Source organism: Panthera leo, chromosome A2 (assembly GCF_018350215.1).
Source record: "Panthera leo isolate Ple1 chromosome A2, P.leo_Ple1_pat1.1, whole genome shotgun sequence".
Lineage (NCBI taxonomy): Eukaryota > Metazoa > Chordata > Mammalia > Carnivora > Felidae > Panthera > Panthera leo.
This window is the reverse complement of record NC_056680.1, coordinates 14,857,490-14,884,267: the sequence shown is the minus strand read 5'-3', so window position 1 is coordinate 14,884,267 and position 26,778 is coordinate 14,857,490. Positions and strand designations below refer to the sequence as shown.

At 49.8% G+C, this 26,778-nt stretch overlaps 1 protein-coding gene across 2 annotated transcripts in view; it reads left to right on the top strand.

Annotated features, from left to right (window-relative positions):
* CDCP1 (CUB domain containing protein 1) overlaps window positions 1-26,778 on the top strand; it is a 55,419-nt gene that overhangs the window by 9,997 nt on the left and 18,644 nt on the right. For both annotated transcript variants that reach the window (XM_042929068.1, XM_042929067.1), the window contains exons 2-4: window positions 18,845-19,054; window positions 23,421-23,783; window positions 25,103-25,471. In XM_042929068.1, the coding sequence (XP_042785002.1) occupies window positions 18,845-19,054; window positions 23,421-23,783; window positions 25,103-25,471 (942 nt within the window). The remainder of the gene's footprint in view (window positions 1-18,844; window positions 19,055-23,420; window positions 23,784-25,102; window positions 25,472-26,778) is intronic.

The following is a 26,778-nucleotide window of genomic DNA, read 5'->3' as shown; positions in this document are numbered from 1 at the left end:
TCTCAAAAATAAACATTAAAAAAATTGAAATTAAAAAAGTAGTTTTAAATTAAGAAAACATCCAAAGGCAGGTACGGGTATAGCATTCAATAGTAATGCTTTGTGAAAACAAAGAAATCATGAATGTAGATACTGTCTTCAAAAAGTCTGCAGTTGCTTCCTGCAGGAATTGGGTTGTGTAGAAATATTAAGTCACTAGAATTGGGGAACTGATGACCAAAGCTGCCTTCTCCACTTGGAGCGACATTTCTGGAAGAGGAAATTGCTACGCTTCCCTCCTGTCTGCTTTTAGAGCATAGCACTGAGCAGGCCTGGAGAATTTGATTTCTGCCTAGAAAATCTTTGAAAGTTCCAGTCTAATCTTAGGCCATTTGGTAATAAACCCCATCCATCCACAGATCTTGGAGGCCCCCTATGCTAGACGGTGGACATTCAGAGGTAGGAACCACCAGTCCCTCGCTCTCCAGGGACTCATCATGCAGAAGGGATTCAAACATGGGAATAGGGGCTACAAATTGGTGGCCTAGAGGTCTTGGCCCAGTTCTGTTGGATGTGTTTTGGAAAAAAAGCTGACTTACAAAGTATTCAGTAAAGCACGCACCCTCTGTTGCAACAAAGACACCGTGTTGGCTTTTCTTGTTTACGTTGCTTGCCTGGGTCCCCGAAAGCAGGAGTCTGAGACACTGTCCAATGTGATAACTACTCTTCAAAGACATATATGTATAAAAACCACAGTAAAGGTACGGGATGGAGAATAGCTTTCAAAGACAGGAAAAGAGAAAGCAGAGGACAAGGTGTCTGAGGTCTGTGGGCCATCACAGGAAACCATGAGGCTGGCCCTGGAGTGAAAGTGTGGCTCTGTCATTCGTTACCAGTAATCCCACTGTGTTGTCCTGGTATTTCGAGAGCATTCTGCCACCATCTCCGAAAAGGACAACTTGCTACGCGAGCCACTATCTGGAAAACACTATCCTTCAACACGCAGATGGCCGAGAGACACATGAAACGATGCTCAACATCACTCATCATCAGGGGAATGCAAGTCAAAGCTACAGCGAGATACTGCCTCACACCTGTCAGAATGGCTAAAAGCAATGACACAAGAAACAACAGGTGTTGGCGAGGATGCAGGGAAAGGGGAATCCTTCTGCACTGCTGGTGGGAATGCAAACTGGTGCAGCCACTCTGGAAAACAGTGTGGAGGTTCCTCAAAAAGTTAAAAACAGAGCTACCCTGTGATGAAGCAATCACATTGCTAGGTCTTCACCCAGAGAATACAAAAATACTAATTCCAAGGGATACACGCACCCCGAGGTTTAGAGCAGCATTATCTACAACAGTCAGAGTATGGAAACAGCCCGGGTGCTCGTCGATTGATGAATAGATAAAGATGGGGTGTATATATACAATGGAATATTACTCAGTCATGAGAGGAAAGAATGAAATCTTGACATTAGCAATGGCGTGGATGGAGCTAGAGAGTATCATGCTAAACAAAATAAGTTAGGCAGAGAAAGACAAATACTGTAGGATTTGACTCATATGTGGAATTTAAGAAACCAAACAAATGAGCAAAGGGGAAAAAAGAGAGAGGCAAACCAAGAAACGGACCCTTAACTACAGACAACACACTAATGGCGACCAAAAGAGAGGTGGATGGGGGGGGTGGGGGGACAAGCGATGGATATTAAGGAGTGCCCTTGCGGGGCGCCTGGGTGGCTCAGTCGGTTGAGCATCCGACTTCGGCTCAGGTCATGATCTCGCGGTCCGTGAGTTCGAGCCCCGCGTCGGGCTCTGTGCTGACAGCTCGGAGCCTGCTTCCGATTCTGTGTCTCCCTCTCTCTCTGCCCCTCCCCTGCTCATGCTCTGTCTCTCTCTGTCTCAAAAATAAATAAAACATTTTTTAAAAAGGAATGCATTTGCTGTGATGAGCACCGGCTGTTGTATAGAATGGTTGAATCACTACGTTGTACACTTGAAACTAATATTACACTGTATGTTAACTCACTGGAATTTATCCATTTTTTTCAGTTTATTTATTTATTTATTTTGAGGGGGGAGCGGGAGGGGCAGAGAGAGGTGGGAGAGAGAGAGAGAGAGAGAGAATCCCAAGCAGGCTCCGCTCTGTCAGTGCAGAGTCCGCTGACGCAGGGCTTGACGTCACGACCGTGAGATCGTGACCTGAGCTGAAATCAAGAGTCAGACACTTAACCAACTGAGCCACCCAGGCACCCCTGGAATTTATTTTTTTTAATGTTTGTGTATTTTTGAGAGAGAGAGAATGCACGCGTGCAGGCTGGGGAGAGACAGACAATCCAAAGCAGGCTCCGTGCTGTCAGCACGGAGCCTGGATGCGGGGCTCAGACTCACGACCCGTGAGATTGTGACCTGAGCCGAAATCAAATGCCTAACCGGCCGAGCCACCCAGGCGGCCCGGTTAACTAACTGGAATTTAAATTAAAACTGTAAAAAAAAGAGTGATCCTTCAAAGTGTGATTTACAACTGGAGACCAGCTATAGGAGCAAAACCGAATGCAGTTAAATGAAGATTAAATGCCTCATCGCTCTGGGATTTTATCTGGATTTGTTCCCATCCCCCCCCCCCCCTTCCTTCCTTCCTTGGAAATAGCACTTAGCAGTAGGACCAACTCCAGATGTAAGGAATATGGTTCACGAAAAGGGAAGTGCTCTGAACCACAGTCTCTCCCTCCCTTTCAGTGCTAACCATCTGCCTCTTTTCTTCCATCTGCCGACACGATGTGCTTGGGAACCAGGCTCCTCAAAAGCCTCATCTCAACATTCATGGTCCTTCGACCTTGTTTTTTACGTCCCTGAATTTTTAGCATAATTGTCTTGAGATCGCTGGCTAGTCCCCTACTGGCCAATATGACCATCCTTGTTGATCTAACTCTTTGCGTGATGGCGGGGCCCCTATAATATCCATTCTTCTTGATTTAAGACCTTCCGTGCCAATATCTTCCATACCATCCGTCCTCATGGACATAACACCTTCCGTAGCAACAGTTCGTGTTGGTATAGCACCTTCCGTAACGACCTTCGTCGTTGGTGAGACACCTTCGGTGGTGGTTGACCTTGGTGACACAACACCTTCCAGAATCACCATCCTCTGATGTAACGTATTCCAGAATGTTCCTCCCTGTGGACGTAACACCTCCTGCACTAGCCCCCGTTGGGGAGGAAAGCACGCGTCTGCCTGGCCCCAAAGATTTCCTGCAGCGTGCAGCCTTTCTTTGCTGGCCAGTTTCACCCTGGCCTTACCCGGCCTACCAGAGGAATCACTTCATTGACCTGGCCCGTAGCCGTTTGAGAGACCTTCATTCAGAGACTTATTCTTCAAGTCAGGCTGTGTGGATTGCTCTGCACCAGGGCAGAGGGCAGGGTGGATATTCAGAGCGGGTGTCGGAAAAGCAAACACTCACACTTCTCTCTGTGTTGGTGGTATTGAGTGCTACAGACGGAAGCAGGTCCCTCTGACTGCTGCCCCCTCTCTAACGGGGGTGGGGGTGGGGGCAAACGCTTGGGCCCAGGCTGCCCAGCAGCCCGTGACCTTGAGGGTGGACGTCTTGAAGTAGCAGCCATGCATGGGCTTTGCCGTCAGGCAGTCACGGGTTTGAATCTCAGGCATGCATCTTCCCAGCTGTGAATGTGAACAGTTTACCTAAAGGATACCTACAGGAAGTATCTGGCACATAGCAGGTGCCGAACAGATGGGGTGGTAAATTACTGCCGTCATTCCCAGAAGCCACCTCCGTTTGGCCAGCCCTACACAGCCTAACGCCTCTGGGCTCTTGGGGTATGAAGGCCAGGCTTCCCACCGGATCTGTCCCTGATTTCTGGTTGGCATCTGAGGACCCTCTTCTTGCTCTGGCTGTGCCCACAAGACCAGGTGAGATGAGCAGCCATGAGCCCTCTTGACCACAGCACCCCCTTCCCTCTGACCCACCCTCCCTGTCACCTTCTGGCATCTGGATACTAACGTTTTACGGTGAATACAAGGTGTTTAGACATCCTCACTGATGTACCCTTCCATCAAAGCTGTCCACTTGGCATCACATCATAACGGCAGCTCAGCTCAGAAGGGAAGGTTCCGCGCCCTAGACAGTACCGTATACTTATCCAAACCCCTTTCCTTGAGCAGCTCAGCATGTCCTGCCTGGTACCCTATCTGGTTACAAGTTCTACACGGGTTTTCTACTGCCACATAACAAATTGTCACAAACTTAGTGGCCTATGACAAAGTCCAGATAAGATGTGGACAGCTCCTTGGCTCAGTCTCACTAGGCTAAAATCAAGATGTTGGCCAGGCTGTGTTCTCATCTAGAGCCCGGCTCCTCTTCTGCGTTCACACGGTTGTAGCAGAATTCAGTGCTTTGTGGCGGGTAAGTCCAAGGTACTCCCGCTCACAGCAATTAGAGGCCACTCAAACTTCCCACCATGTGGCCCCCACCATCTTCAAAACCAGCTACAGAGAATCTACCTCTAGGCGAATTCCTTTTTCTCCAGGAAAAGCCCAAACTCTTCTAGGGGTTCAACTGATTAGGTCAGGCCCACCAGGATAAAGTTGACCTGGCCCTACAACATCAGTTAATCACATGAATGATACGCCTTGATATTTGGAGTCCTTTCCACACTCGAGGGGAGGAGTACCTACAGGGCACGGGGTCTCTGGGGTCACCTTGAGATTCTGCCTACCACAAGGTTCGGAGGCTCCGGGGCTTGGTCCCGTCTGTGTGGATGGAAGTGATATTCTTTGCACTTACACATGTGGTCTCACTGCGGTACTTGTAGAAGTCCCGTGTGGTTCATGTTTGTGGCCAAATATTACAGATGAGAAATCTGCAGTTTAATGAGGTAAGATGGGGGGCGCCCGGGTGGCTCAGTCGGTTAAGCAAGTCTTTGGCTCAGGTCATGATTTCACAGCTCGTTGTGAGTTCAAGCCCCGCGTCGGGCTCTGTGCTGACAGCTCAGAGCCTAAAGCCTGCTTCGGATTCTGTGTCTCCCTCTCTCTCTGCCCCTCCCCTGCTTGCACTCTGTCTCTCTCTCAAAAATAAACATTAAAAAAATAAAATAAAATAAAATAAAATAAAATAAAATAAAATAAAATAAGGAGGTAAGGTGGCTTGTCCAAAGCGGCCCAGCCAAGTGTGGCCCCAGCGATGACCGCAGAGACTGGGCTCATGAGGCAGGGAGGGTTACTCACATCAGACTGAGTGACAGAGGTCAAGACTCTAGTGGCCCCCAGCACAGGACAGGCCCAAATAGAACCTTCTCTCCTGCTGCCCCTCCCTGCTCCCTCATGACGGACCTGCAAAGCTGCAGGCCAACCTAAATCAAAGACAGATTTTTTTTTTTTTAAAGTTTATTTATTTATTTATTTATTTATTTCTGAGAGAGAGAATCCCAAGCAGTCTCCACTAGCATGGAGCCCGATGCGGGGCTCAAACCCACAAACCCTGAGTCATGACCTGAGACGAAACCAAGAGCCCGACGCTCAACCCACTGAGCCCCCCAGGCGCCCCTCAAAGGTGGATGTTTCCATAATGAGGCATTTCCCTGCTGCCTCCCTACCCCCATCTCTTCACGTTATCTTTGAGGGACAGTGAATAATAAGATGGAAAGAGGCTGATATAACCTTCTGGAAAAGCCCATTTTAAACGAAACTCACTTTAAGATTAACCAGCGCATGGCTTCTGTTCGGACAAGTAAGAGAGTCTTCATGGATATTGTTGCTAATCGCCGAGGAATGCGGGCCTGTCAGAACACTGGTCACCGTAGCCCGTTGTTGGGCCTGCGGCACCGGGAAGGTCAGGGTCGCTGAGTGCGGGTGGCTAGCAGGCTGAGGGACGCTCTGACCGGCTGCGTTTCAGAGAAATGCTCCTGCTTCTTTTTTTCATAACCTTTTCCCATCTTCTGAGTCTTCCAGTTTATTGACACCGTTTTTCGGTTCAGAGAAAGCTTCCTCCCCCTTCTCGCAAAGCGAATATCGTGTGTAGCCATGAGTTTGAGCCTGTGTCCTTTTGCTCACTCTTGGGTTGTTACTCAAATCAGCGGTCAGCGATGCTCAAGTTGAAAAGCAAAGCCCGCCTACCACATGACGCTCGGTGGTGAGATGAGCAAGACGCAAAAGGACAAATAGTGAGTGTCCCCCTCCCACTTATGCGAGGTCCTTAGAGGAGTCAAATCCATAGAGACAGAAAGATCAGTGGGCGCCAGGAGCTGGGGGAGGGGAACGGGGAGTTAGTGTCCAATGGGGACAGAGTTTCAGTTTGGGAAGATGGAAATATTCTGGAGATGGGTGGCGGGGGTGGTTTCACAATAACGTGAATATATAGACTTAATGCCACTGAATTGTACCCTTTAAAGTGATTAATCAGGGGCGCCTGGGTGGCTCGGTCGGTTAAGCGTCGGACTTCGGCTCAGGTCATGATCTCGCGGTTCGTGGGTTCAAGCCCCGTGTCGGGCTCTGTGCAGACAGCTCGGAGCCTGGAACCTGCTTCAGATTCTGTGTCTCCCTCTTTCTCTGCCCCTCCCCTGCTCACGCTCTGTCTCTCTCTCTCTGTCAAAAATAAGTAAACATTAAATTTTTTTTTTAAATGGCTACCGTGGTAAAGTTTCTGTTATGCTTACTTTACCACAATTTAAAAAAGGGGGGGGGGGGGAAGTGTGTGGGATTTATTCATGGGTAGCAGACGGATGAATTCTCTTTTCCCAAATTTTTCAAAGTTTATTTATTTATTCTGAGAGACAGGAGAGAGAGAGAGAGAGAGCACGAGCAGGGGAGGTGCAGAGGGAGAGGGACAGAGAGAGAATCCTAAACAGGCTTGGCGTTGTTAGCACAGAGCCCGACGTGGGGCTCGAACACCCAAACCGCGAGATCCTGACCTGAGCTGAACCCAGGAGTCGGACACTTAACCGACTGCACCACCCAGGCGCCCCGTTTTCCGTTTTCTTTCTTATTTTTTTACCACAATGAAGAAAAAAGAGTGGAGCACACGTTACGATCCCCAGGCTTGCTTGGTAAATGTACCGATGTATCTGCTTCTAACGGTGGCCTTAGAGGAAATCTTGGACACACCCCACAGCGTCCCCCCTTCCACAAGCCTAACTCGCTACGCTCCTGGTTGTGTGGACAAGACCCCGTGCCCAGCACCCTGCGGTCACAAAGAGGGACTCAGGAGGGTTTAGTGCACGCCTGGAAGGATAGAGCAGGGGGGGGGGTTGAGTCTCTCATCAGAACACGTTCCAAACAGTTAGCTATTGTTTCTCTGAATTTTCAAAACTGTTTTATTGAGGCACACATGAGGATACGTAAATCTTAAGTATACAGCTTGATACATTTTCCAGATGTATATACACTTATACATACACATTTATACGTGTGTGTATGCCCTTACAGCACCCCAGAATTTTCCTCTTCCCCCTTCCTACTTAATATCTGTCCCCCGGGCATTCGCTGTTCTGACTTATGCCAGCATAGGTTGGCTTTGTCTTCTGGAACTTGATATGACCGGAATCATATACTATGTAGTCTTTTGTGTGTGGATTCTTGTTTAACCATCTTGCTGCTCACTTCGTGTTTTGTTTTGTTTTGTTACTGTTTATTTATCTTTGGGAGAGAAAGAGACAGAGCACCAGCAGGGGAGGGGCAGAGAGATCATGACCTGAGCCGAAGTCGTACGCTTAACCGACTGAGCCACCCAGGTGCCCCGGGTTTGTTTTGTTTTGTTTTGTTTTCTTGTTTTAATTGTTTAATGTTTATTTATTTTTGAGAGAGAGAGCATGAGCGGGGGAGGGCAGAGAGAGAGAGACACACACACACACACACACATACACACACACATAGAATTCAAAGCAGGCTCCAGGCTCTGAGCTGTCCATACAGGGCCTGATGCAGGGCTTGAACTCGTGAACCACGAGATTGTTTTGGTTTAAAGTCTATTTATTTATTTTGAGATAGAGAGACTGGGAGTTGGGGAGGGGCAGAGAGAGGCAGAGAGAATCCCAAACAGGCTCCACACTGCCAGCACAGAGCCCGACATGGGGCTTGAACTCACGAACCGTGAGATCGTGACCTGAGCCGACACCAAGAGTCGGCCGCTCAACCTGAACAGCTAATCCCTGGTGGTTAGGTGGGGCCAGTGGAACAAAGTGCTTTAGGGCGGGAACACCGAAGAAATTGGAGATTCAGCAACTTGTAAACATTTAGCAGTTGGGAAAAGGGAACTATGGACCTCCTGTCCTGAATATGTCCGTGAGCAGACATACGGATGCGTTTTAGAATCTGCTTCTTTGATTCTTCCCCCTCCATCCTTGTGATCCTTACTGACTTTCACAGTCGTGCTAGCTCACACTTCAGGGTCTGACAGAAGGAATCTTTTTAACATTTCATAAAATGGAAATGTGGTTCAAACTGGCCTTATGGCATTGGAACATACCATCATGAGTTATTTACAGTGGTTATAAGCTGAGTTATGTGTGTTACTTAATTCTGCAATTCCCATGTTCACAGTCTGTTATTATTTTGCTCCCTCTGTGGCCCTCTTTGAGATCATTCCTTCACCCAGTGCACTTTGACTCAATCTGGAGTTAAATGTGCAAGTCCATGTTTTGGGTTGGCAAGAAGCCTTAAAATGGCCATGGTCCCAGAGCGATTTATACATAGATGTGTGCATTTGCTCTAGACCGGGGCCCAGACCGTCCACAGCCTGGTTGTGTGTCTTTCACATGCATCTCTAATATGGTGTGCATCTTTGATCATAAAAGGGAAGGGATGCAGGGCCACCTGGGAGGCTCAGGCTGTTGAGCGTCCTGCTTCGGCTCAGGTCACGATCTCACGGTTGGTGAGTTCAAGCCCCGCATCGGGTTCTCTGCTGTCAGCGTGGGGCTCGCTTTCGATCCTCTGTTTCCCTCTCTCTGCCCCTTCTCCACTTGCACTCTCTGTCTCTCTCTCAAAAATAAATAAATATTGGGGTGCCTGGGTGGCTCAGTCGGTTGAGCGGCCGACTTCGGCTCAGGTCATGATCTCGCGGTCCGTGAGTTCGAGCCCCGCGTTGGGCTCTGTGCTGACATCTCAGAGCCTGGAGCCTGTTTCGGATTCTGTGTCTCCCTCTCTCTGACCCTCCCCTGTTCATGCTCTGTCTCTCTCTGTCTCAAAAATAAACGTTAAAAAAAATTTTTTTTTAAATAAATAAACATTAAAAAAAGAGAGAGAGAAGGATACAGCAGAAGGGTTTGGATATGCACACTGATCACCACATTAGAAAAATAATTCAAAACACAAGCCCCGAAAATTGTCCATGGCTAGCATCCCCTTTAGAGGATCATTCAGTTACTTTAGAAAATAAACAACTTGCATCGGTGCATATAAATTTCTTTCCTGAAGAGTTTAGGAATTAAGACAAGGAAATGGATGGGTGGACACAACAGCCCCTGTTTTGATAGACTGTTCCCCAAGTCGAGTTGACTCCCCAACCCCTGTTACAGGTTCCTTGTAACATTGTTCTTTGAACTTCAGTTTACTGTGTCCTCTAGGATTGCTCTAAGAGCCATGGAAATGGTAAACTTTTTTTTATTATTTTTTTTTAATGTTTATTTTTGAGAGAGAGAGAGAGAGAGAGAGAGAGAACATGAGCGGGGGAAGGGCAGAGAGAGAAGGAGACACAGAATCGGAAGCAGGCTCCAGGCTCTGAGCTGTCAGCACAGAGCCCGACGTGGGGCTCGAACCCACGAACCGTGAGATCATGACGTGAGCCGAAGTCAGACGCTTAAACTGACAGAGCCACCCAGGCACCCCAGAACTATTTTTTAATGTTTATTTATTTATTTTTGAGAGAGAGAGAGAGGGAGCAGTAAGGGGCAGAGAGAGAGAGAGAGGGAGAGAGAGAATCCCAAGCAGGCTCCGAGCTGTTTGAGCAGAGCCTGACGTGGGACTCGATCTCACGAATCGTGAGGGCGTGACCTGAACTGAAATCAAGAGTTGGACGCTTAACGGACTGAGCCACCCAGGCGCCCCTGGGGAACTTTAAATCTGAAGTTTAAATTCAGACTACAGTTTCAAAGTACTTTGACATGATGAATGATTTCTAATAACGCAGGGTGCCTATTTAGCCGTTTTAAACAAACACCTTTCCCTTCTGACATCCTAGAGACTCCCCCCCACCCCCCCCGGACAGACAGCAGCTGGGACATGTTCTACTCCGTCCTGACTTTGTCGGTGAGAGCAAGACATTGTCATCACCAGGTTCCTGGCCGTGTGTGGAACTCCCTGGGCAGGACGAGGTTTGCAGAGTATTCATCTGGCAAGTGCTGGGCTCCAGGGTCATACCGCATGGCCGCAAAACCCGGCCCCACCCCTACCTGGACAAATTCCTTAATCCCTCAGAGCCTCAGTTTCTTCATTTGGAGAATGGAGGATGATGTTAGCACCCACTCTGTGGGATGGTTGCGGAGATTTTTAAACACCGAAGACGAGCACGAAGGCTGCCCGTACTAATCAGTCGCCGAATATTCATTGTAATCATCGCCTGGGCAAGCCAGGTGCCTAGATTCCAGAGGCTTCTCACTCAGGACAGACTGATTAGTTCCTTGGGTTGTGTCCTGGTTTATGTGGATGTGAGAGATTCGCTCTTTCCGGGTAGGCAGGTGGGTGACTTCCTGCCATTGGGAAGACAGTCCCTTCAGTTCACCAGTATGTAAACAGACCTGGCCAGGTCGCTGCCCGTTGGACATAGGGGGTTCTAAACCAGTTATCCCCTCCACTGTCTGCAGGGCCTCACTGCCCCGGGTCGACCGATCAGTAAGACTCTGAATTTGATGGTAAGACAGACTGGCACCCCCTCCCTACAGCGGACCCCACTAAATAGGTTATGTTGGTGGTGATGCCCAGCTCCTTGGTGTCGATCAGCAACTCACTGCGCGTTGTAAGAAACAGCAGCTCCTGGGCACCTGGGGAGCTTAGTCGGTTAAGCGTCCGACTTCGGCTCAGGTCATGATCTCACGGTTTGTGAGTTCGAGCCCCGCATCGGGCTCTGTGCTGACGGCTCGGAGCCTGGAGCCTGCTTCCGATTCTGTGTCTCCCTCTCTCTCTGCCCCTCCCCTGCTCGTGCTCTGTCTCTGTCTCTCTCTCCCTGTCTCTGTCTCTCAAAAATAAATGAAGAAAGGAAGGAAAGAGAAGAGAGGAGAGGAGGGGAGGAGAGGAAAACAGCAGTTCCTCCTCCTTCCGTTGGTTGACTTGACCAACCTGGACAGCCTCCAGGAGGGCAGCTCGGTGTGGTAGAATGGACGGGGCAGGGGTGCTGGGGTCCAACCAGCATGTCCCAGCTGCCTCCCGTGTCTGGGAAACATGGGGAAGTGAAAGTCACTTCTCTGAGCTGCAAAGTGTTGCAGAAATTTAATGAGTCAACACCTACAGAAAGGCTTTGATAAGCAGTGAATAGGGCCAGGCCAGGGCAGGGAAGGCGTGGAAAATCTAAGGAGGCCTCCGTGCTTGCACAACCCTGAGAGCGAATGCCCTCCTTCAGGTTTGCCCCAAGGTGCCTTACCGGCCTCACCCTCGCCCCCGCCCAGCCCTGGGCTTTAGACTGTCAACAGCAATAGCAGCTAACCTTGATCGACTACCTGGCACATTAATACCTCTTTTCATCCTTACAACGGCTCTTGTATTATCCTCATTGGCAGATGAGGAAAGCGAGGCACAGAGAAGCTAAGGAATTTGTCCAAGGACACACAGCCGGTAGAGCCAGGAATCCATCCCACGCAGTGAGATTCTAGAATCTCAGCTCTTAACCATTATGCAAAGCTGCTAAGTTATGCTGGTCCACTGGGGGAAGCCCAAATTCCCTGGCCACAACCAGGCCCCTTCCCAGCCTGTCCCCTGCCTCTGTCTCTGCCTCTTCTACCCACATTTCCCTGGGCCTCCAGCCAAAACAAGCTCCATGGAGTGGCCCCAAGGGAGCCACGTTCTTCATACCTCTGTCTTCGCACCTGCTGTTGGCCTCCCCCGATCCTTCCCGACACCCATCTCGCTGTCCCTGACTGGCAAACCCCTATTTATTTTTCAAGACCCATCTTAAGTCGTGCCTCCTCTGTGAAGCCTTCCCGGACCACCACCCCTAGACAGTTAGTAGCTGACCCTCAGTGTCTCCAGAGTACCTTGACTTTCCTTGGTGCCTAAGGTTACTGACTATCAGGTAGGGTCTGGTGGGGCAGACAAGCAAATGTATATTCAACGTACATGAATTCAGCTACTGCTTCCTGCAGGGAATAAAAGCAGGAGAGATTGTATAAATGGTGTGAGCGTCCCCACAGGGTGGATGTGAGGTGTCCCTTCTGCTGGTGTCACTTCCTCGGGCTCCCATGATCCCATGCCCTGAGGGATCACCCACAATTTAACAAAATATATTTTGCAAACCCAGCCCCTAAGACCAAATCGCTGCTTTGTGTGGTGCTCGACCTGAGAAGCAGGGATCCGCGCCACGGATGAGCAAACGCCGGCCGCAGCCAGCAGACTTGAGGGAGGGATGTTGACGTGCAATGTGACACCTTCCTCAGAGAGGACAGGGCTGTGGTGGCCGGAAGTGCTTTTCCCCTTATGGGCTTGCTTGGGAATCGGACTCCCACACAGGCTGTGACTGATCAGCCATGCTGATTCACGATTATGCCACTTGGCTTCTGCGTTCTGTCTCCCTCGACATCCCGGGCTCTCCTGCAGGGCATCATAGGTGTCTCCTGGTGCCCAGGCTGGGCCCGGGCCCTGCTGGGAGCTGCTTGGTGTCGGGGGCGGACAGAGAGTGAGTGGAAGTCAAGCCCCCCTGGGAACCACACCCAGAATTGAGGCAGCTGGTTATGACCCATCGAAAAAGTTTTAAATCACATTCGTCAGTCTTTTAAACTGTATCTCAGGGACGCCTGGATGGCTCAGTCGGTTGAGCGTCCGACTTCGGCTCAGGTCGTGATCTCACAGTTAGTGAGTTCGAGCCCCACGTCAGGCTCTGTGCTAATAGCTCAGAGCCTGGAAACTGCTTCAGATTCTGTATCTCCCTGTCTCTCTCTTCCCCTTCCCCACTCACAGTCTCTCTCTCAAAAATAAATAAACATTAAAAAAAAATTAAAAAAAAAAAAAAAAAAAACCCTGTATTGGACAAATCTGGGAGCAGATAAGTCCCCTGATGTGTATCTGGTGGAATCCCCTTCTTTGGGTTTATTTTCCTTGCCTTTCCCTTGCAAAGAGATAGGAGAAGAAAGAACAGGGGTGTTTGTATAATATCCTGTGATACGGTGATTAATGAATGGTGATTAAAACAATTGGAAATTCCCGCCTGAGATGCCGCTGGTGAGGCAGAAACTAGCGAAGTTATCCTAATAAGGAGTGGTCGGAAGGCAGGAGAGTGAAGAGAAGTGTGATTCATGACCCCAAGCCCGTCGCCTGCAAGTTTTCCCGAATGCCCGGAGCCCGCGAGCCCGCTCGCTGCTTTCCACGAGGCTGGGCTTGACTTGGCTTGGAGTTCTTTCCACTCGGAAGACCTGGAAATCACGCCAGAATCTGAAGCTTTGTCTGAGTTTCTGTGAACCTGGGTAATAGATCTTCCAAAATTACTACGCCAGCGAGATACCAAGTTCCTGGGGAGGCAAGAGAAAGAGATGGTGAAGAAGAAAAAGCCCAACCACTTTCTTTAAATGTGTATTTATTTTTGAGACAGAGAGAGACAGAGTGTGAGTGGGAGAGGGGCAGAGAGAGAGGGAGACACAGAATCCGAAGCAAGCTCCAGGCTCCGAGCTGTCAGCACAGAGCCCAATGCGGGGCTCGAACTCAAAAACCGTGAGATCATGACCGGAGCCGAAGTCGGACGCTCACCTGACTGAGCTACCCAGGCGCCCCCACCCCCACCCCACCCAACCACTTTCTGTAAATTACAGCACGTCTGTCAAACACTCAGATGTGCTGACCCGGTGGGCGGTGGCCGTGGTGGGAGGCTGAGATCTATTCCGCGGTGTTGGAATTTTCGATTTCATGGTATGATTAATGGTGGGGAATGCAGAAGACAGAAATGTGCACGCAACATGACGTTCTCAGGCTCCCAGCTTCTGTGATGAGTTTTAAGTGATTTCACTCAAGCAATGAGGGGTCTCTCTGCCACTGAATGGAAGGGCTGGGGGCGGGGGAGGCGGAGAAGGGGGGATTCTGGATTTCAAGTGGGTACAAAGTTGGGTCATCAGCCTCTCGCTCCCCATCTCCCCTTTCTGCTAATACATTCATCACTGAAGATGAGGAGGGCTGTCCTGTGGGTAATGTGTCCTTGGCTGTGACCTTAGGAAACAGCCTGTCATGTAAAGCGTCCCCTCCTGCTGCAAAGGTGGGTGGGCCTTGGCTTTCTTGCGCGTGTTTCCTGTGGGCGAGGAAGCCAGGTGGAGATTCTCTGGTCTGGGGTACTAAAGGAGAGCTACGAACCACTGCTGGGCAGTAGAATGTGCTGGGGGGGCGGGGGGCGGGGTCACCTGGGAGGCAGAACAAAGAAACATTGTGAGATGATAAAAGGACAACGGAAGTGAGTCACTTAACCCTTTCAAAGCTTCATCTTCTTTGTTTGCAGCATGAATTAGAATGTAAATCTACGTTATTTTGACCCAAAATAAAAAATATAGGGGCGCCTGGGTGGCTCAGTCGGTTAAGCGTCCGACTTCGGCTCAGGTCATGATCTTGCGGTCCGTGGGTTCGAGCCCCTTGTCCGGCTCTGTGCTGACAGCTGGAGCCTGGAGCCTGCTTCGGATTCTGTGTCTCCCTCTCTGCCCCTCCCCACGCACACTCTGTCTGTCTCTCTCTTCAAAAATAAATATTTTTTTTTTTAATTTTTTAAAGAAAAAGAAAAGCTGAGTGGAGGCATTGTAGTGAGATCAGCTTTGTTCTCCAAATCTAATTTAGGGATATTTTAAAATATTACACATGCCACGAGAGAAACAAGGCCCACCCCCAAGATTTTATTTAGCAATATTTTAACTGTGGTCACGACTACTCCTTTATTCATTTATTAAGTGCCTACTTTATGTAGTAACACAATCTTTCTAACACACGGTTTTTTTTCCTTTTTAGTTTATTAAGGCATAAGTTCCATATAATAAACTTCACCAATTTTAAGTGTACAGTTTTATGAATTGTGGCATTTGTGTATAACGCACAGTCACCTCCATGGTCAAGACACAGAATGGTCCTCCCATCCTGCAAAGACTCCTCTGCCCCCTGGAACCCCATCCCCTGCCCCCACCTCCAGCATTAGGCAACTGCCGGGCTGCTTAGGGTCTAACACTTAATTAAAATAACCGTAATAATTGTAGAGTCAGGATTTGTTTTTTTACTGCTTGTTTGTTTTTGAGAGAGAAAGAGCAGGAGCAGGGGAGGGGCAGAGAGAGAGAGAGAGAGAGAGGGAAACAGAGGATCCAAAGCAGACTCCGAACTCACAGCACAGAGCCCGACGTGGCCCTCGAACCCACAAACTTCGAGATCGTGACCTGAGCCGAAATCAGATGTTTAACCAACTGAGCCACCCAGGTGCCCCTGGAGTCAGGAATTTTGAAATAATGCTGTGGCCAAAGGGTGTAAACAGAGACAGAAGAGAAGTAAGAATGGGGAGGAAGGTGATAACCTGGCTAAGCTGGGCTGCAGTCCAGACACTGGGTGCAATGAATTAGCCCCACCAGAGACCCGGGGTCGGAGGCCGGAGAGAGCATGCCATGCCTCCCGGGACTGGGTGTTCCAGGAATTTTTTTTTACCAATAACGTGGTAAGACGTTTTTACGACTACAGAAAAAGAACACAAGGTTGACCTATACCGCTTGCGTGGAAGCCTGGCAACTGGGTTTCCGAACACGCATCTGGATTCATTTTAAGTTTTTATTTAGTTTTGAGAGAGAGAGAGAACGCACAGGTGCACACAAGCGGGGGAGAGGCAGAGAGAGAGGGAGACAGAGGATCTGAAGAGGGCTCTGCACACACAGCAGAGAGCCTGATGCAGGGCTCAAACTCACGAACCGCGAGATCATGACCTGAGCCGAAGGCAGCCGCTTAACCGACTGAGCCTCCCAGGTGCCCCTGGATTCATTTTAACCTGGTGTCTTAGAGAGCCCCCGAGCCTTCAGATCCGTCCCTGAAGATTTTAAATGTCACTTCAGCCTCCATGGGGACAGCAGGCACTGTCTGGATCCCGAGGCCACCACCGAAAAGGACAGGGAAATTCCTGCTGCCTTCCAGTAGGAAGGTGCTCCCGTTCTGATCATAGGAGGCGACAACAAATGAACACTCTCAAAGACTAGAGCAGGGAGGGACATAAAAGCAGGAAGACTGGGGGTGGGGGAGGAGGGGAGCACTAGAGGAGGCTGGTCAGGGTCACTCTGAGGACATGACCTTTGAGCTGAGACTGGAAGGACCAAAAGGACCCAGCTCTTGCTAGAGAAACAGCTTCATAGAAACCAGGACCAGCACGTGCAAAGGCCCTGGGGATGGGAAAGAGGTTCGTGTGGTCAAGAAAGAAGGCAAAAGTGGTCACTGAGCACGGTGACCAAAGCAGAGAGGGGTACAAGCTGAAGTTGGAGAGATTAAGACATTTTGCTCCAAAAATGCAAACCGAGGCCGTCTTGAAAGCAAAGTCAGGAAGGCAGCTGAGCTGGCGTCCTGGCGCCCTGAGGCATGTGTCGCTGCCGGGCAGTAGGTGGGAATGCGTACAGTTGCAAAGTCACTTCTTTCTCAGGTACTGATCACAGACTGGGAGCTGGCAGGAAATGGTAGATTTTTTCTGGCCTAGCCCCCTCCTTTTATAAATGGAGGGACGGAGGCCCAAAGAGGGTAAAGTTCTTACCGATAAAAATGGACAAGATATTTGCAGTTCACTATCACAGACCGAGGGATCAACTTCCACACTACGTCAAGAGCGGCTGGCTGGTCAGGCCAGAGCAGAGCAAACAAGGGGGAGAGAGGTTCAAGAAGAGGCTGACGGAAGTCCCAACATTTTATCACGTAACTGCTGGCCTGGGGAATGCAAGTGGACTGCAAAGGGACATTAAAGGAACGTTTAGGGGCAATGAAAATTTTTTAGATCTTGATTGTGATAGTGGTCATGTGTATATACATCTGTTAAAACTCGTAAAGTGAGTGGGTCCTTTTTAATGTACGTAAACTACAGCTCAATAAAGTTGATTTTATTTATTTTTTATTTTGAGAGAGAGAGTGCCCGAGAGAGACACAGCATGTGTTCACGTGAGCAGGGGAGGGGCAGAGAGGGGGGGAGAGAGACAATCCCAAGCAGGCTTCACGTTCAGCACCAAGCCCTAAGTGGGGGCTTGAACCCACGAACCGTGAGGTCATGACCTGAACTGAAAACAAGAGTCGGACGCTTAACCAACTAAGCCACCCAGGCGCCCCTTAATAAATTTGCTTTTAAAAAGTTTTTTTTAACATTTATTCATGTTTGAGAGACAGAGAGAGACAGAGTGAGAGCAGGGGAGGGGCAGAGAGAGAGGGAGACACAGAATCCGAAGCAGGCTCCGGGCCCCGAGCTGTCAGTACAGAGCCTGACACGGGGCTCGAACTCATGGACCGTGAGATCATGACCTGAGCTGAAGTCAGATGCTTAAATGACTGAGCCACCCAGGCGCCCCAAAATAAATTTTTTAAAAGGGTGGGAAAAGCATAGCTGGTTAGATTGCTATTGATTCATTGGCTGAAGACTTACTGGGCACCTTCCATGAGCAGGTGCCATAACGGGTACTAATCATCCTTTGTGCCAGAACGTGGTGGAACAGAACACCCACATCAGCCCCGCACGTCTCCATGAGCCCCTGGGTTCCCTCCACGGGACTCCCCTACACACGACTGCCCCATCATCCACTGCCCCAGGCCGTCAGCTACTCAGAGACCCCAAATCAGGACCCAAGTCACAGAAGGGGCCGAGATGGCACTTGTTCATGAATCAGGGCCCCCGTCCTGACCGGTACGTACCCCTCTGTTTAATGATCAACCGCCGTCTCACCGGCTTGGTGTTGTCCATTCAGATCATTTTGCAGAACCCCAGTCTACGGTATTAGCGTTCTTTAGCTCTTTCAAAGTTCATTGACACAACATGTTTGTATCTAATTTCTGCAAACATTTTCCTAGCCTCCACTACTGAATATAGGCATATCCTGGGCATGTGAAGCGCTCAGGGCAGGAGACAGCGGCTCGTTGCAAACAAATATGTCCCTGTGTACATAGACTGTACGTGGACTTTCGTCTATGGTCATATTGAGAAGAGGTGTGACAGTGTCTCTGATTGCTGTTTAATGCTGCACAGATGGGGTACATGAATATATACTGCTCAAGGCATCTAGGATGTGGTACAGTGTTTTTAAATTTCAGAAACATTAATAAAGCAAAATAGAGGGGTACCTGGGTGGCTCAGTCGGTTCAGCATCCGACTTCGGCTCAGGTCATGATCTCACAGTTCGTGAGTTGGGCTCTGCGCTGACAGCTCGGAGCCTAGAGCCTGCTTTGGATTCCGTGTCTCCCTCTCTCTCTGTCCCTCCCCCACTCATGCTCTGTCTCTCAAAACTCAATAAACTTAAAAAAAATGTTTTTTCAATAAAGCAAACAAGAGATACTTGTCAGCACCCCATCGGCCATAGCCTGGCACTTTCCCATCGGTAAGGACAGCACTGACATTTTATTTTACATCACTCTCCTTCTCAGACCAGGAGGGAGGGAACAAAGGTGTCAAAGTGGGGGGCTCCCTGGACCAGAGGGGGCAGCACGTTTGGAGATCTAAAGCCTCCTGCTCACTCCCATTTTTCTTCCTTCTTCCAGAAGCTTCCGAGATTGCTCTGCCACACGGAAGTGGCATTACAGTTCTCATAAAACCTGGGATCCCCACGCTGCCGGTGAAACCCTGTTACATCATCAGTACTAAAGGACACTTAACCACATTGACCATCAAATCCGGAGAAAAGGCGGTCTTTTCCTTTAACTGCCAAGACCCAGAGAAGCACTTTGTCATCGAGATCCAGAAGAATATTGGTAAGTACACACTCGTGACCTGTTTGGCCTCCCTGCCTCTCTTTCCGGTGCTGAGCCGGTCTCTAATGCTAGGGAGGTAAGAGCTGTTCTGAAACCCCACACTCTGTTTAGCTGTTATGTGGCCACGTATGGTTCTGAGTGCTTTACACAGGTTAAGGTCTTGAATCTCCAAAACAGCCCTGTGAGAAACTCACCAAGACGGTAACTTGCCTAAAATGACATAGCGACTAAAAGCAGCAGGACAGGCACTGAAGTATTCTGGCTCCAGGATTTGCCTGCCACCACTGTGCTGCATGGTTTCTTTTCATTCATTCATTCGTTCATTCATTCATTTAGAGCATGCACTCGAGTGCACAAGGGGGGGAGGGAGGAGACAGAGAATTCCAAGCAGGCTCCCCTTGGTCAGGGCAGAGCCCAAGGCGGGTCTCAGTCTCACAAACCATGAGATTGTAACCTGAGCCAAAATCAAGAGTCAGACGCCACGGAACAGACTGAGCCTCCCCCAACCCCCGCAGGCGCCCCACCACACTGTTTCTTGATAGAACTTCAGATCTTCAGGTCTGGGATGCTCCAGCTAATGTGCTAAAGTGTTTTTCAACTGAGGTTTAAAGTTTTTAAACGAAAACCTTAAAGCTAATTTAACTCAAATTTCAACTAATTTATTTTTTAATTTTTTTAACATTTATTCATTTTGGAGAGACAGAGAGAGACAGAGCGTGAGCTGGGAAGGGGCAGAGAGAGGAGATACAGAATCCAAAGCAGGCTCCAGGCTCTGAGCTGTCAGCACAGAGCCTGACACGGGGCTCGAACTCATGGACCATGAGATCATGACCTGAGCCGAAGTCGGACGCTCAACCGGCTGAGCCATCCAGGCGCCCCTCAAGTTTAAACTAATTTAATTGTAGGCTAAAATTTTGCCAACAAGGAGCAAAAAGCAAGGAGTTGGAAGACAAAGAAATTGGAGGGGCGCCTGGCTGGCCTAGTCGGGTGGAACGTGCAACTCTTGATCTCAGGGTTGTAGGTTTGAGTCCCATGTTGGATGTAGTGATGACTTACAAATAAAATCTTTTTAAAAAAAGAAAAGGCATTGGAGGGTTGAGCAGATAAGGGTTGAGAGGTGGGTTGAGGAAAGGAATTGGAGGGTTGAGAGGTGGGTCCACGAAGCACGATGGGGAAAAACAGAATTTTTGAGGCTGAGGGATCTGGTCTGGCTTCAAGCTTCAGGCTCCTGGTCATGTGAGCTCATCACATGGCTTTGTATAAGTCACTTAACTGCTTTGTGACTTAGTTTTTTAGTCTGTGAAATAAGAGTCATTGTACCAACCAGTAGGGTTCTCATGAGGGTGAAATAAACTAATACACCGATGATGTTTGACACACAAGGATTCAACAAACTATGACTCTGACATTATTACTATTACTCACAACTTGAACTTGGGATGAGAGATTAACATAAGATGTAATAACCAGGCAGAAAGAATTACATGTGTAATTTCCTAATCGTCTTAAGGTGGGCATGCCAGCTAGGAACATAGATGTCGTAACAACAAGGAGAGCACTATTTGGGATCCAGTCAAAGCCATACTCAAAAAATGTCTTTACTGGAGCACCTGGGTGGCTCAGTGGGTTGAGCGTCTGACTTCTGCTCAGGTCACGATCTCACGGTTTCTGAGTTCGAGCCCCGCATTGGGCTCTGTGCTGACAGCTCAGAGCCCGGAGCCTGCTTCAGATTCTATGTCTCTCTCACTCTCTGCCTCTCCCCTGCTCACGCTCCGTCTCTCTCTCTCTCTCTCTCTCTCTCTCTCTCTCTCAAAAATAAATAAACATTGAGTTTTTTTAAATTTCTTTGCTTTCCATTGAAAATAAATGAATCAGGCAATAGGTAAGCAAGGAAAGGGGCAAAATAAACCTTAGGAAGAAGGCATTCAGAAAAAGAAAAGAAATTAAAGTGCTTACCAGCAGCTTTGAAACTCCATCTGGTAACTAAAGCTAAGGTGTGGTTCTCTATAAAGACTAATTAAATAGATCTCTGACTAGTCTGCTGGAAAAAAGACAGAGAAAATACAAACGTACAGCTTTGAAAGGCTAAATGTTGCTTTCGTGACATTTACAGAGGCGATTTCTAAAATAGACTGTGTACAGCATTATGGTAGAAATGTGAAAATCTGAATAAAAGGAATAATTTTCAGGGAAAATTCAGTGAGCCAGATTGACTCATAGAAAGGTAGGAAACCCAAATCAATAAATAACCGAGGAGGAGGTTGGAAAAAAATGTGCAAGAGGGAGGAAAGTGGGGTTTGGGTTATTAGAGATGATTTCATAGAGGATCCTATAATACATCGAGGAGAAGATCATTTCTATAATATTTAAACCGTTCTAGGGGCACCTGGGTGGTCCAGTCAGTTGAGTACCCGACTCTTGATTTTGGATTTTGTTTGGGATTCTCTCTCTCTCCGTGTCCTCTTCAAATTAAAAAAAAAAAAGAACATTCTAGGAGAGGGTTGGCAAACCTTTTCTGTAAAAGACGGGATGGTAAATATCTCAGAGCGTCTCCGCCCAACCACTGAGCTCTGCGCTGGGACAGCACGAAATCAGCCACGGATAATAGCTAAACATATGGGCAGCGCCGTCCCACATGTCTCTTCTCAGTAGCAGGTATTGGGCTGGACTGAGCCCACGAGCTGTGATTTGCTGACTCCCTCCCTGTTCTAGAGCACAGAAAGAGGTGGCATTTCCCGATTCATGGAATAAAGCTCTTCCAACCCTCATATCAAAATGCGCCAGAGCCTAAAAAAGAAAACCACTGTCTAAATAGGGTGAAGGGATCCCACAGGAGCCCAGCAGGAGCCACTCCATGGGGCCCTGGGCACACTGGAGGTGTGGCTGCAAAGCCCAGAAAGAAATGGCTTCACGGAGTGGAGTTTCCCCGAGCTCCTAAAAACAGGTACTATCCTTACCCACACACAAAATCTAATTTTAGCCAACTCCGTCACCTTGTTATCTAACCCTGTTTTGTCGGTCAGGCAACACACTGTGCTGGCGTGAACTCGGACGGACCAGCCACAGCCCGGGCTTTCCTCCTGGGGTGCTGTGCGTTGCAAACACACTGGTCACCGAGGTTCCAGGACTGCTTTGCAAAAATGAGTGTTTGGGCGTGAATGACCTCGGGGGGTCCTCAGACAGCCCTGAAAGACTCCCATGATCCCGCTTCACGTTGCCGGTGCCTTCGACACCCCACTGGAGCAGCAGTAAGGGTTCGAAGGGTCCCCTTAGAGTGGCCGGAAGCCAAGGCACCGTTCAGATTCCCTGCACGGGAGACGACGGAAGCCTTACTATTCTGTGTCTGCTCTCTGTCCCTTCTTCCACATGCTTCCTTCCTCCTCGAGAACAGCGTTCTTGCTTTGTTTTAAGAGTCTTGGGAAACAAAAGTACATCAAAGGATGTCATCAGCTGCTAGCCTTTAAAAAAAAAAGGCGGGGGGGTGGGGGGCGCCTGGGTGGCTCAGTCCATTAAGCCTCTGACTTCGGCTCAGGTCATGATCTTGCAGTTTGTGGGTTCGAGCCCCGCATCGGGCCCTGTGCAGACAGCTCAGAGCCTGGAGCCTGCTGTAGATTTTGTGTCTCCCTCTCTCTCTGCCCCTCCCCTGCTCGTGCTCTGTCTGTCAAAAAATAAAATGTTAAAAAAATTTTTTAATTATTTTTAATGTTTATTTATTTTTGAGAAAGAGGGAGAATGAGCAAGACAGGGGGAAAGACAAGGGGACAGAGGATCCGAAGCGTGTTCTGTCCGTGCCGACAGCCAAGAGCCCAATGCCGGGCTCAAACTCATGAACCGTGAGATCATGACCTGAGCCGAAGTCAGAAGCTTAACCGACTGAGCCACGCAGGCACCCCGAGATGGGGATTTTTTTAAGTCATTTGTCGAGAGAGTACCCTTGGAGGACACTTACAAAGCAGTGAGAAAAGCAGGGTAGAGCCAAGGGAAGAAGGAAGCAAAGGTGTGGTTTTAGCTAGTGGAACCACAGGCTGATGCTGGTGTCAGAGGGCATCCCCAGGCTGTCACATGAGACAGGGAGGTCAGGCTTGTTCCCCCCAGCCTTGGGCAGCGATCGGCTGTGGGCTGCTACCCACCTTAGGGGGCAAGGGTAGGTGCAGGACAACTCTCAGGCATTCTGGCCAAAGGGGGGCTCCCCCGGCCTAGGCGACTCCCCAGAGAAGAGTGAGCTGTTGGCCACCAACACTCACGCAGCCAGGAGATCACGCCTCTGCCTGGCGGTGCCCCCCGGCTTCTCCCACAGGGGTCGAGGGGAACAGTGTGTGGCCTGGTAGCGTCTGTGACCAAGCTTGCTCTTGTGGCTGTGTTTCAGACTGCATGTCAGGCCCATGTCCTTTCGGGGAGGTCCAGCTTCAGCCGTCAACATCGGTGCTGCCCGCCGTCAACAGAACTTTCATCTGGGACGTCAAGGCTCACAAGAGCATTGGTCTAGAGCTGCAGTTCTCGGTCCCTCGCCTGAGGCAGGTCGGGCCGGGGGCGAGCTGCCCAGACGGAGTCACTTACAACATCAGCGGCCGCATCGATGCCACCGTGGTGAGAATCGGAACCTTCTGCAGCAACGGCACTGTGTCCCGCATCAAAATGCAAGAAGGGGTGAAAATGGCCTTACACTTGCCGTGGTTCCACAAGAGAAACGTCTCTGGCTTCAGCATCGCAAACCGGTCTTCTATAAAACGTGAGCACACCTCCCCCCGCTCCGTCCCCACCGTTTGCTGAGGCTGAAACGTACCAAAACAAAAAGTGCCCGTTGCTCTAGACGGTCAGGTGTTGGGCAGTATGGTATGAATATCTTGAAGGAAGATCTCACTCTTCTGTAAGTGGTGCGGATCTCCTGGTGTGAAGTCACCCTTCTCTATTTAAAAAAAAAAAAATTTTTTTAACGTTTAGTCATTTTTTTTATTTATTTTTTTTAACATTTTATTTATTTTTGAGACAGGGAGAGACAGAGCATGAACGGGGGAGGGTCAGAGAGAGGGAGACACAGAATCTGAAACAGGCTCCAGGCTCCCAGCTGTCAGCACAGAGCCCGACGCGGGGCTCGAACTCATGGACCGCGAGATCATGACCTGAGCCGAAGTCGGCCGCTTAACCGACTGAGCCACCCAGGCGCCCCACGTTTAGTCATTTTTGAAAGAGAGACAGTGTGTGAGCAGGGGAGGGGCAGAGAGAGAACGAGAGAGAGACATAGACTCAGAGCAGTTTCCAGGCTCCGGGCGGTCAGCACAGAGCCTGCCTCGGGGCTCGAACTCACGAACCGTGAGATCATGATCCGAGCCAAAGTCGGATGCTTAACCGACTGAGCCACCCAGGCGCCCCGCCACCCTTCCCTCATAAACAAACCGTGATGCCACTCTCTTTTCTTGGTCCTTTGTTGCCTATGAGGTTTGTTTGCACAACACGAAGTGGGATTGGCTCCACAGACCTCTCTTGATGACCCCGTCCCTCATTTCTTTGTCCTGTCTTCTGACCCCGTGACGTTTTCTCTAATTGTGTCGGTGGCTTGCCAGAGGGAATTTTGTGAGCTGAGGCTTAAACGGAGCTAATGAAAATAAAATCACGCCAACTCACAGTTAAATTAGAAACAAAGGTAATACGCGCTCAGAACTCATCACTTCCTAATGATTTCACCACATTTGACGGTTCTCTGTGCTCCTGAGGTTATTTACGCTGACTGTGCCTCTACGGTGGCGACAAATACAGGGACAAGCTACTGTGCGTCTGCTCCCGACTCCACATTCATGCTTGAAATCAGCCACGGTGCGAGGAAATGGACAGGCGCCCCACGTTAGGGTGCTTTTCTCCCCCTGTCGGGTTGGTAAACACCTCCTCGCCCGCCACTGATGTATCCTTAGCGAGGATGAGACCAGACGCAGAGCTCGGGAGCTGAGAGCCGCCCTCCCCTCTTCCTGACCCCGTTGCCCACCGGCCACCGACAGCCAGGACAGGGGTCTCATCGCCTCCCGTTCTTTCTCGTTTGGGCCCCGCTCCCTATAGGGCTGTGCATCATCGAATCCGTGTTCGAAGGTGAAGGTTCCGCCACCCTGATGTCTGCCAACTACCCGGATGGCTTCCCTGAGGACGAGCTCATGACCTGGCAGTTCGTCGTCCCCCCGCACCTGCGGGCCAGCGTCTCCTTCCTTCACTTCAACGTCTCCAACTGCGAGAAGAAAGAGGAACGGGTTGAATACTATATCCCGGGCTCCACCACCAACCCCGAGGTGTTCAAGCTGGGGGACAAGCAGCCCGGGAACATGGCTGGGAACTTCAACCTGTCTCTCCAGGGCTGTGACCAAGACGCCCAAAACCCAGGGATCCTCCGGCTACAGTTTCAAGTTTTGGTCCAACATCCACAGAATGAAAGCAGTAAGTGAGCCCCGCTTTCCTTTCCCTCCTCCTCCAGCTCTTTCTTTCCCTCCTGGATAGTCCGCTTGGCGTGAGGTTCCCTTTCTGTTTCTCACCTGTGGCTTCTGGAACACCTGAACTCTGGACCCCGTACGAGTTTCAGGACGTGCGTTGCCAGGCAGTAAGACGGGCTCGCTGGTGAACACCCACTGCGAGAAGCAAATGCAAACTTGCATTCAGGCCAAGTTATTTGTTTTTTTAAGTGTATTTATTTTGAGAAAGAGAGAGAGAGAGAGAGAGAGAAGATGGGAGGGCCAGAGAGAGATGGGGAGAGAGAGAGGCCCAACCAGGTTCTCCACTGTCAGCGCAGAGTCCGATGTGGGGCTCGAACTCAAGAACTGTGAGATCTCGACCGGAGCTGAAACCGAGTCGGACGCTTAACCGACTGAGCCACCCAGGTGGCCCCAGGCTAAGTTGTTGTTGTTTTCACTTTTTTTAATGTTTATTTATTTTTGAGAGAGAGAGAGAGAGCATGAGTAGGGGAGGGGCAGAGAGAGGGGGAGACACAGAATCTGAAGCAGGCTCCAGGCTCCGAGCTGTCAGCACAGAGCCCGACGCGGGGCTCGAACCCACAAACCATGAGATCACCACTTGAGTCGAAGTTGGACACTTCACCCGCTGAGCCACCCAGGCGCCCCAGGCTAAGTTGTTTTTAATGAAAGTATAAGGAGGTTACTTTCTGTATCGCATGTCTTGACCCTCGATGTGAATCAGGATTCACATTGCACGGCCACCGTCAGCAATAACGAACCCAGTTTTATTGGCTGAGTGCCCCATCCACACTGTGGGCACACACTCCATGCCAAGCCCTGACCTAAGCAACCACTTACACGGCCTCAGCTAATCCTTATTACAACCCCAGAGGGGAGGCGGGAATTACCCTCAATTACTGCTGGAAAACCAAGAGACCCAGATTGCTTATAGAACTAGCCCAACGTCACGTAGCTTGTCTGGAGCAGAGCAAGCCCAGAACCCAGAGCCTGTGCTCTGGATCATTCTGAACCCCGAGTGGGGGGTTTACATCACTCTACACGCAGTTACTGAGATGCCACGAACCTAGAAAAGGGGAGTCACGGCCGGAAGTAGGGGGAGGCCAGGTGCCCAGGTACCGACACTGAAGCAGGCACCTGCTCTAAGGCACTTACTTGCCCTTCTGGAGGTGCTCACCCTTAGGGTCACGTAAGTACAAGGTCACCCCTGAGAGCGAGCGCCTCCTTCAACTTTGCTCCGCGGGGAGTGGCGTGGCTGTTGAAATAAAAGGTGCAAGA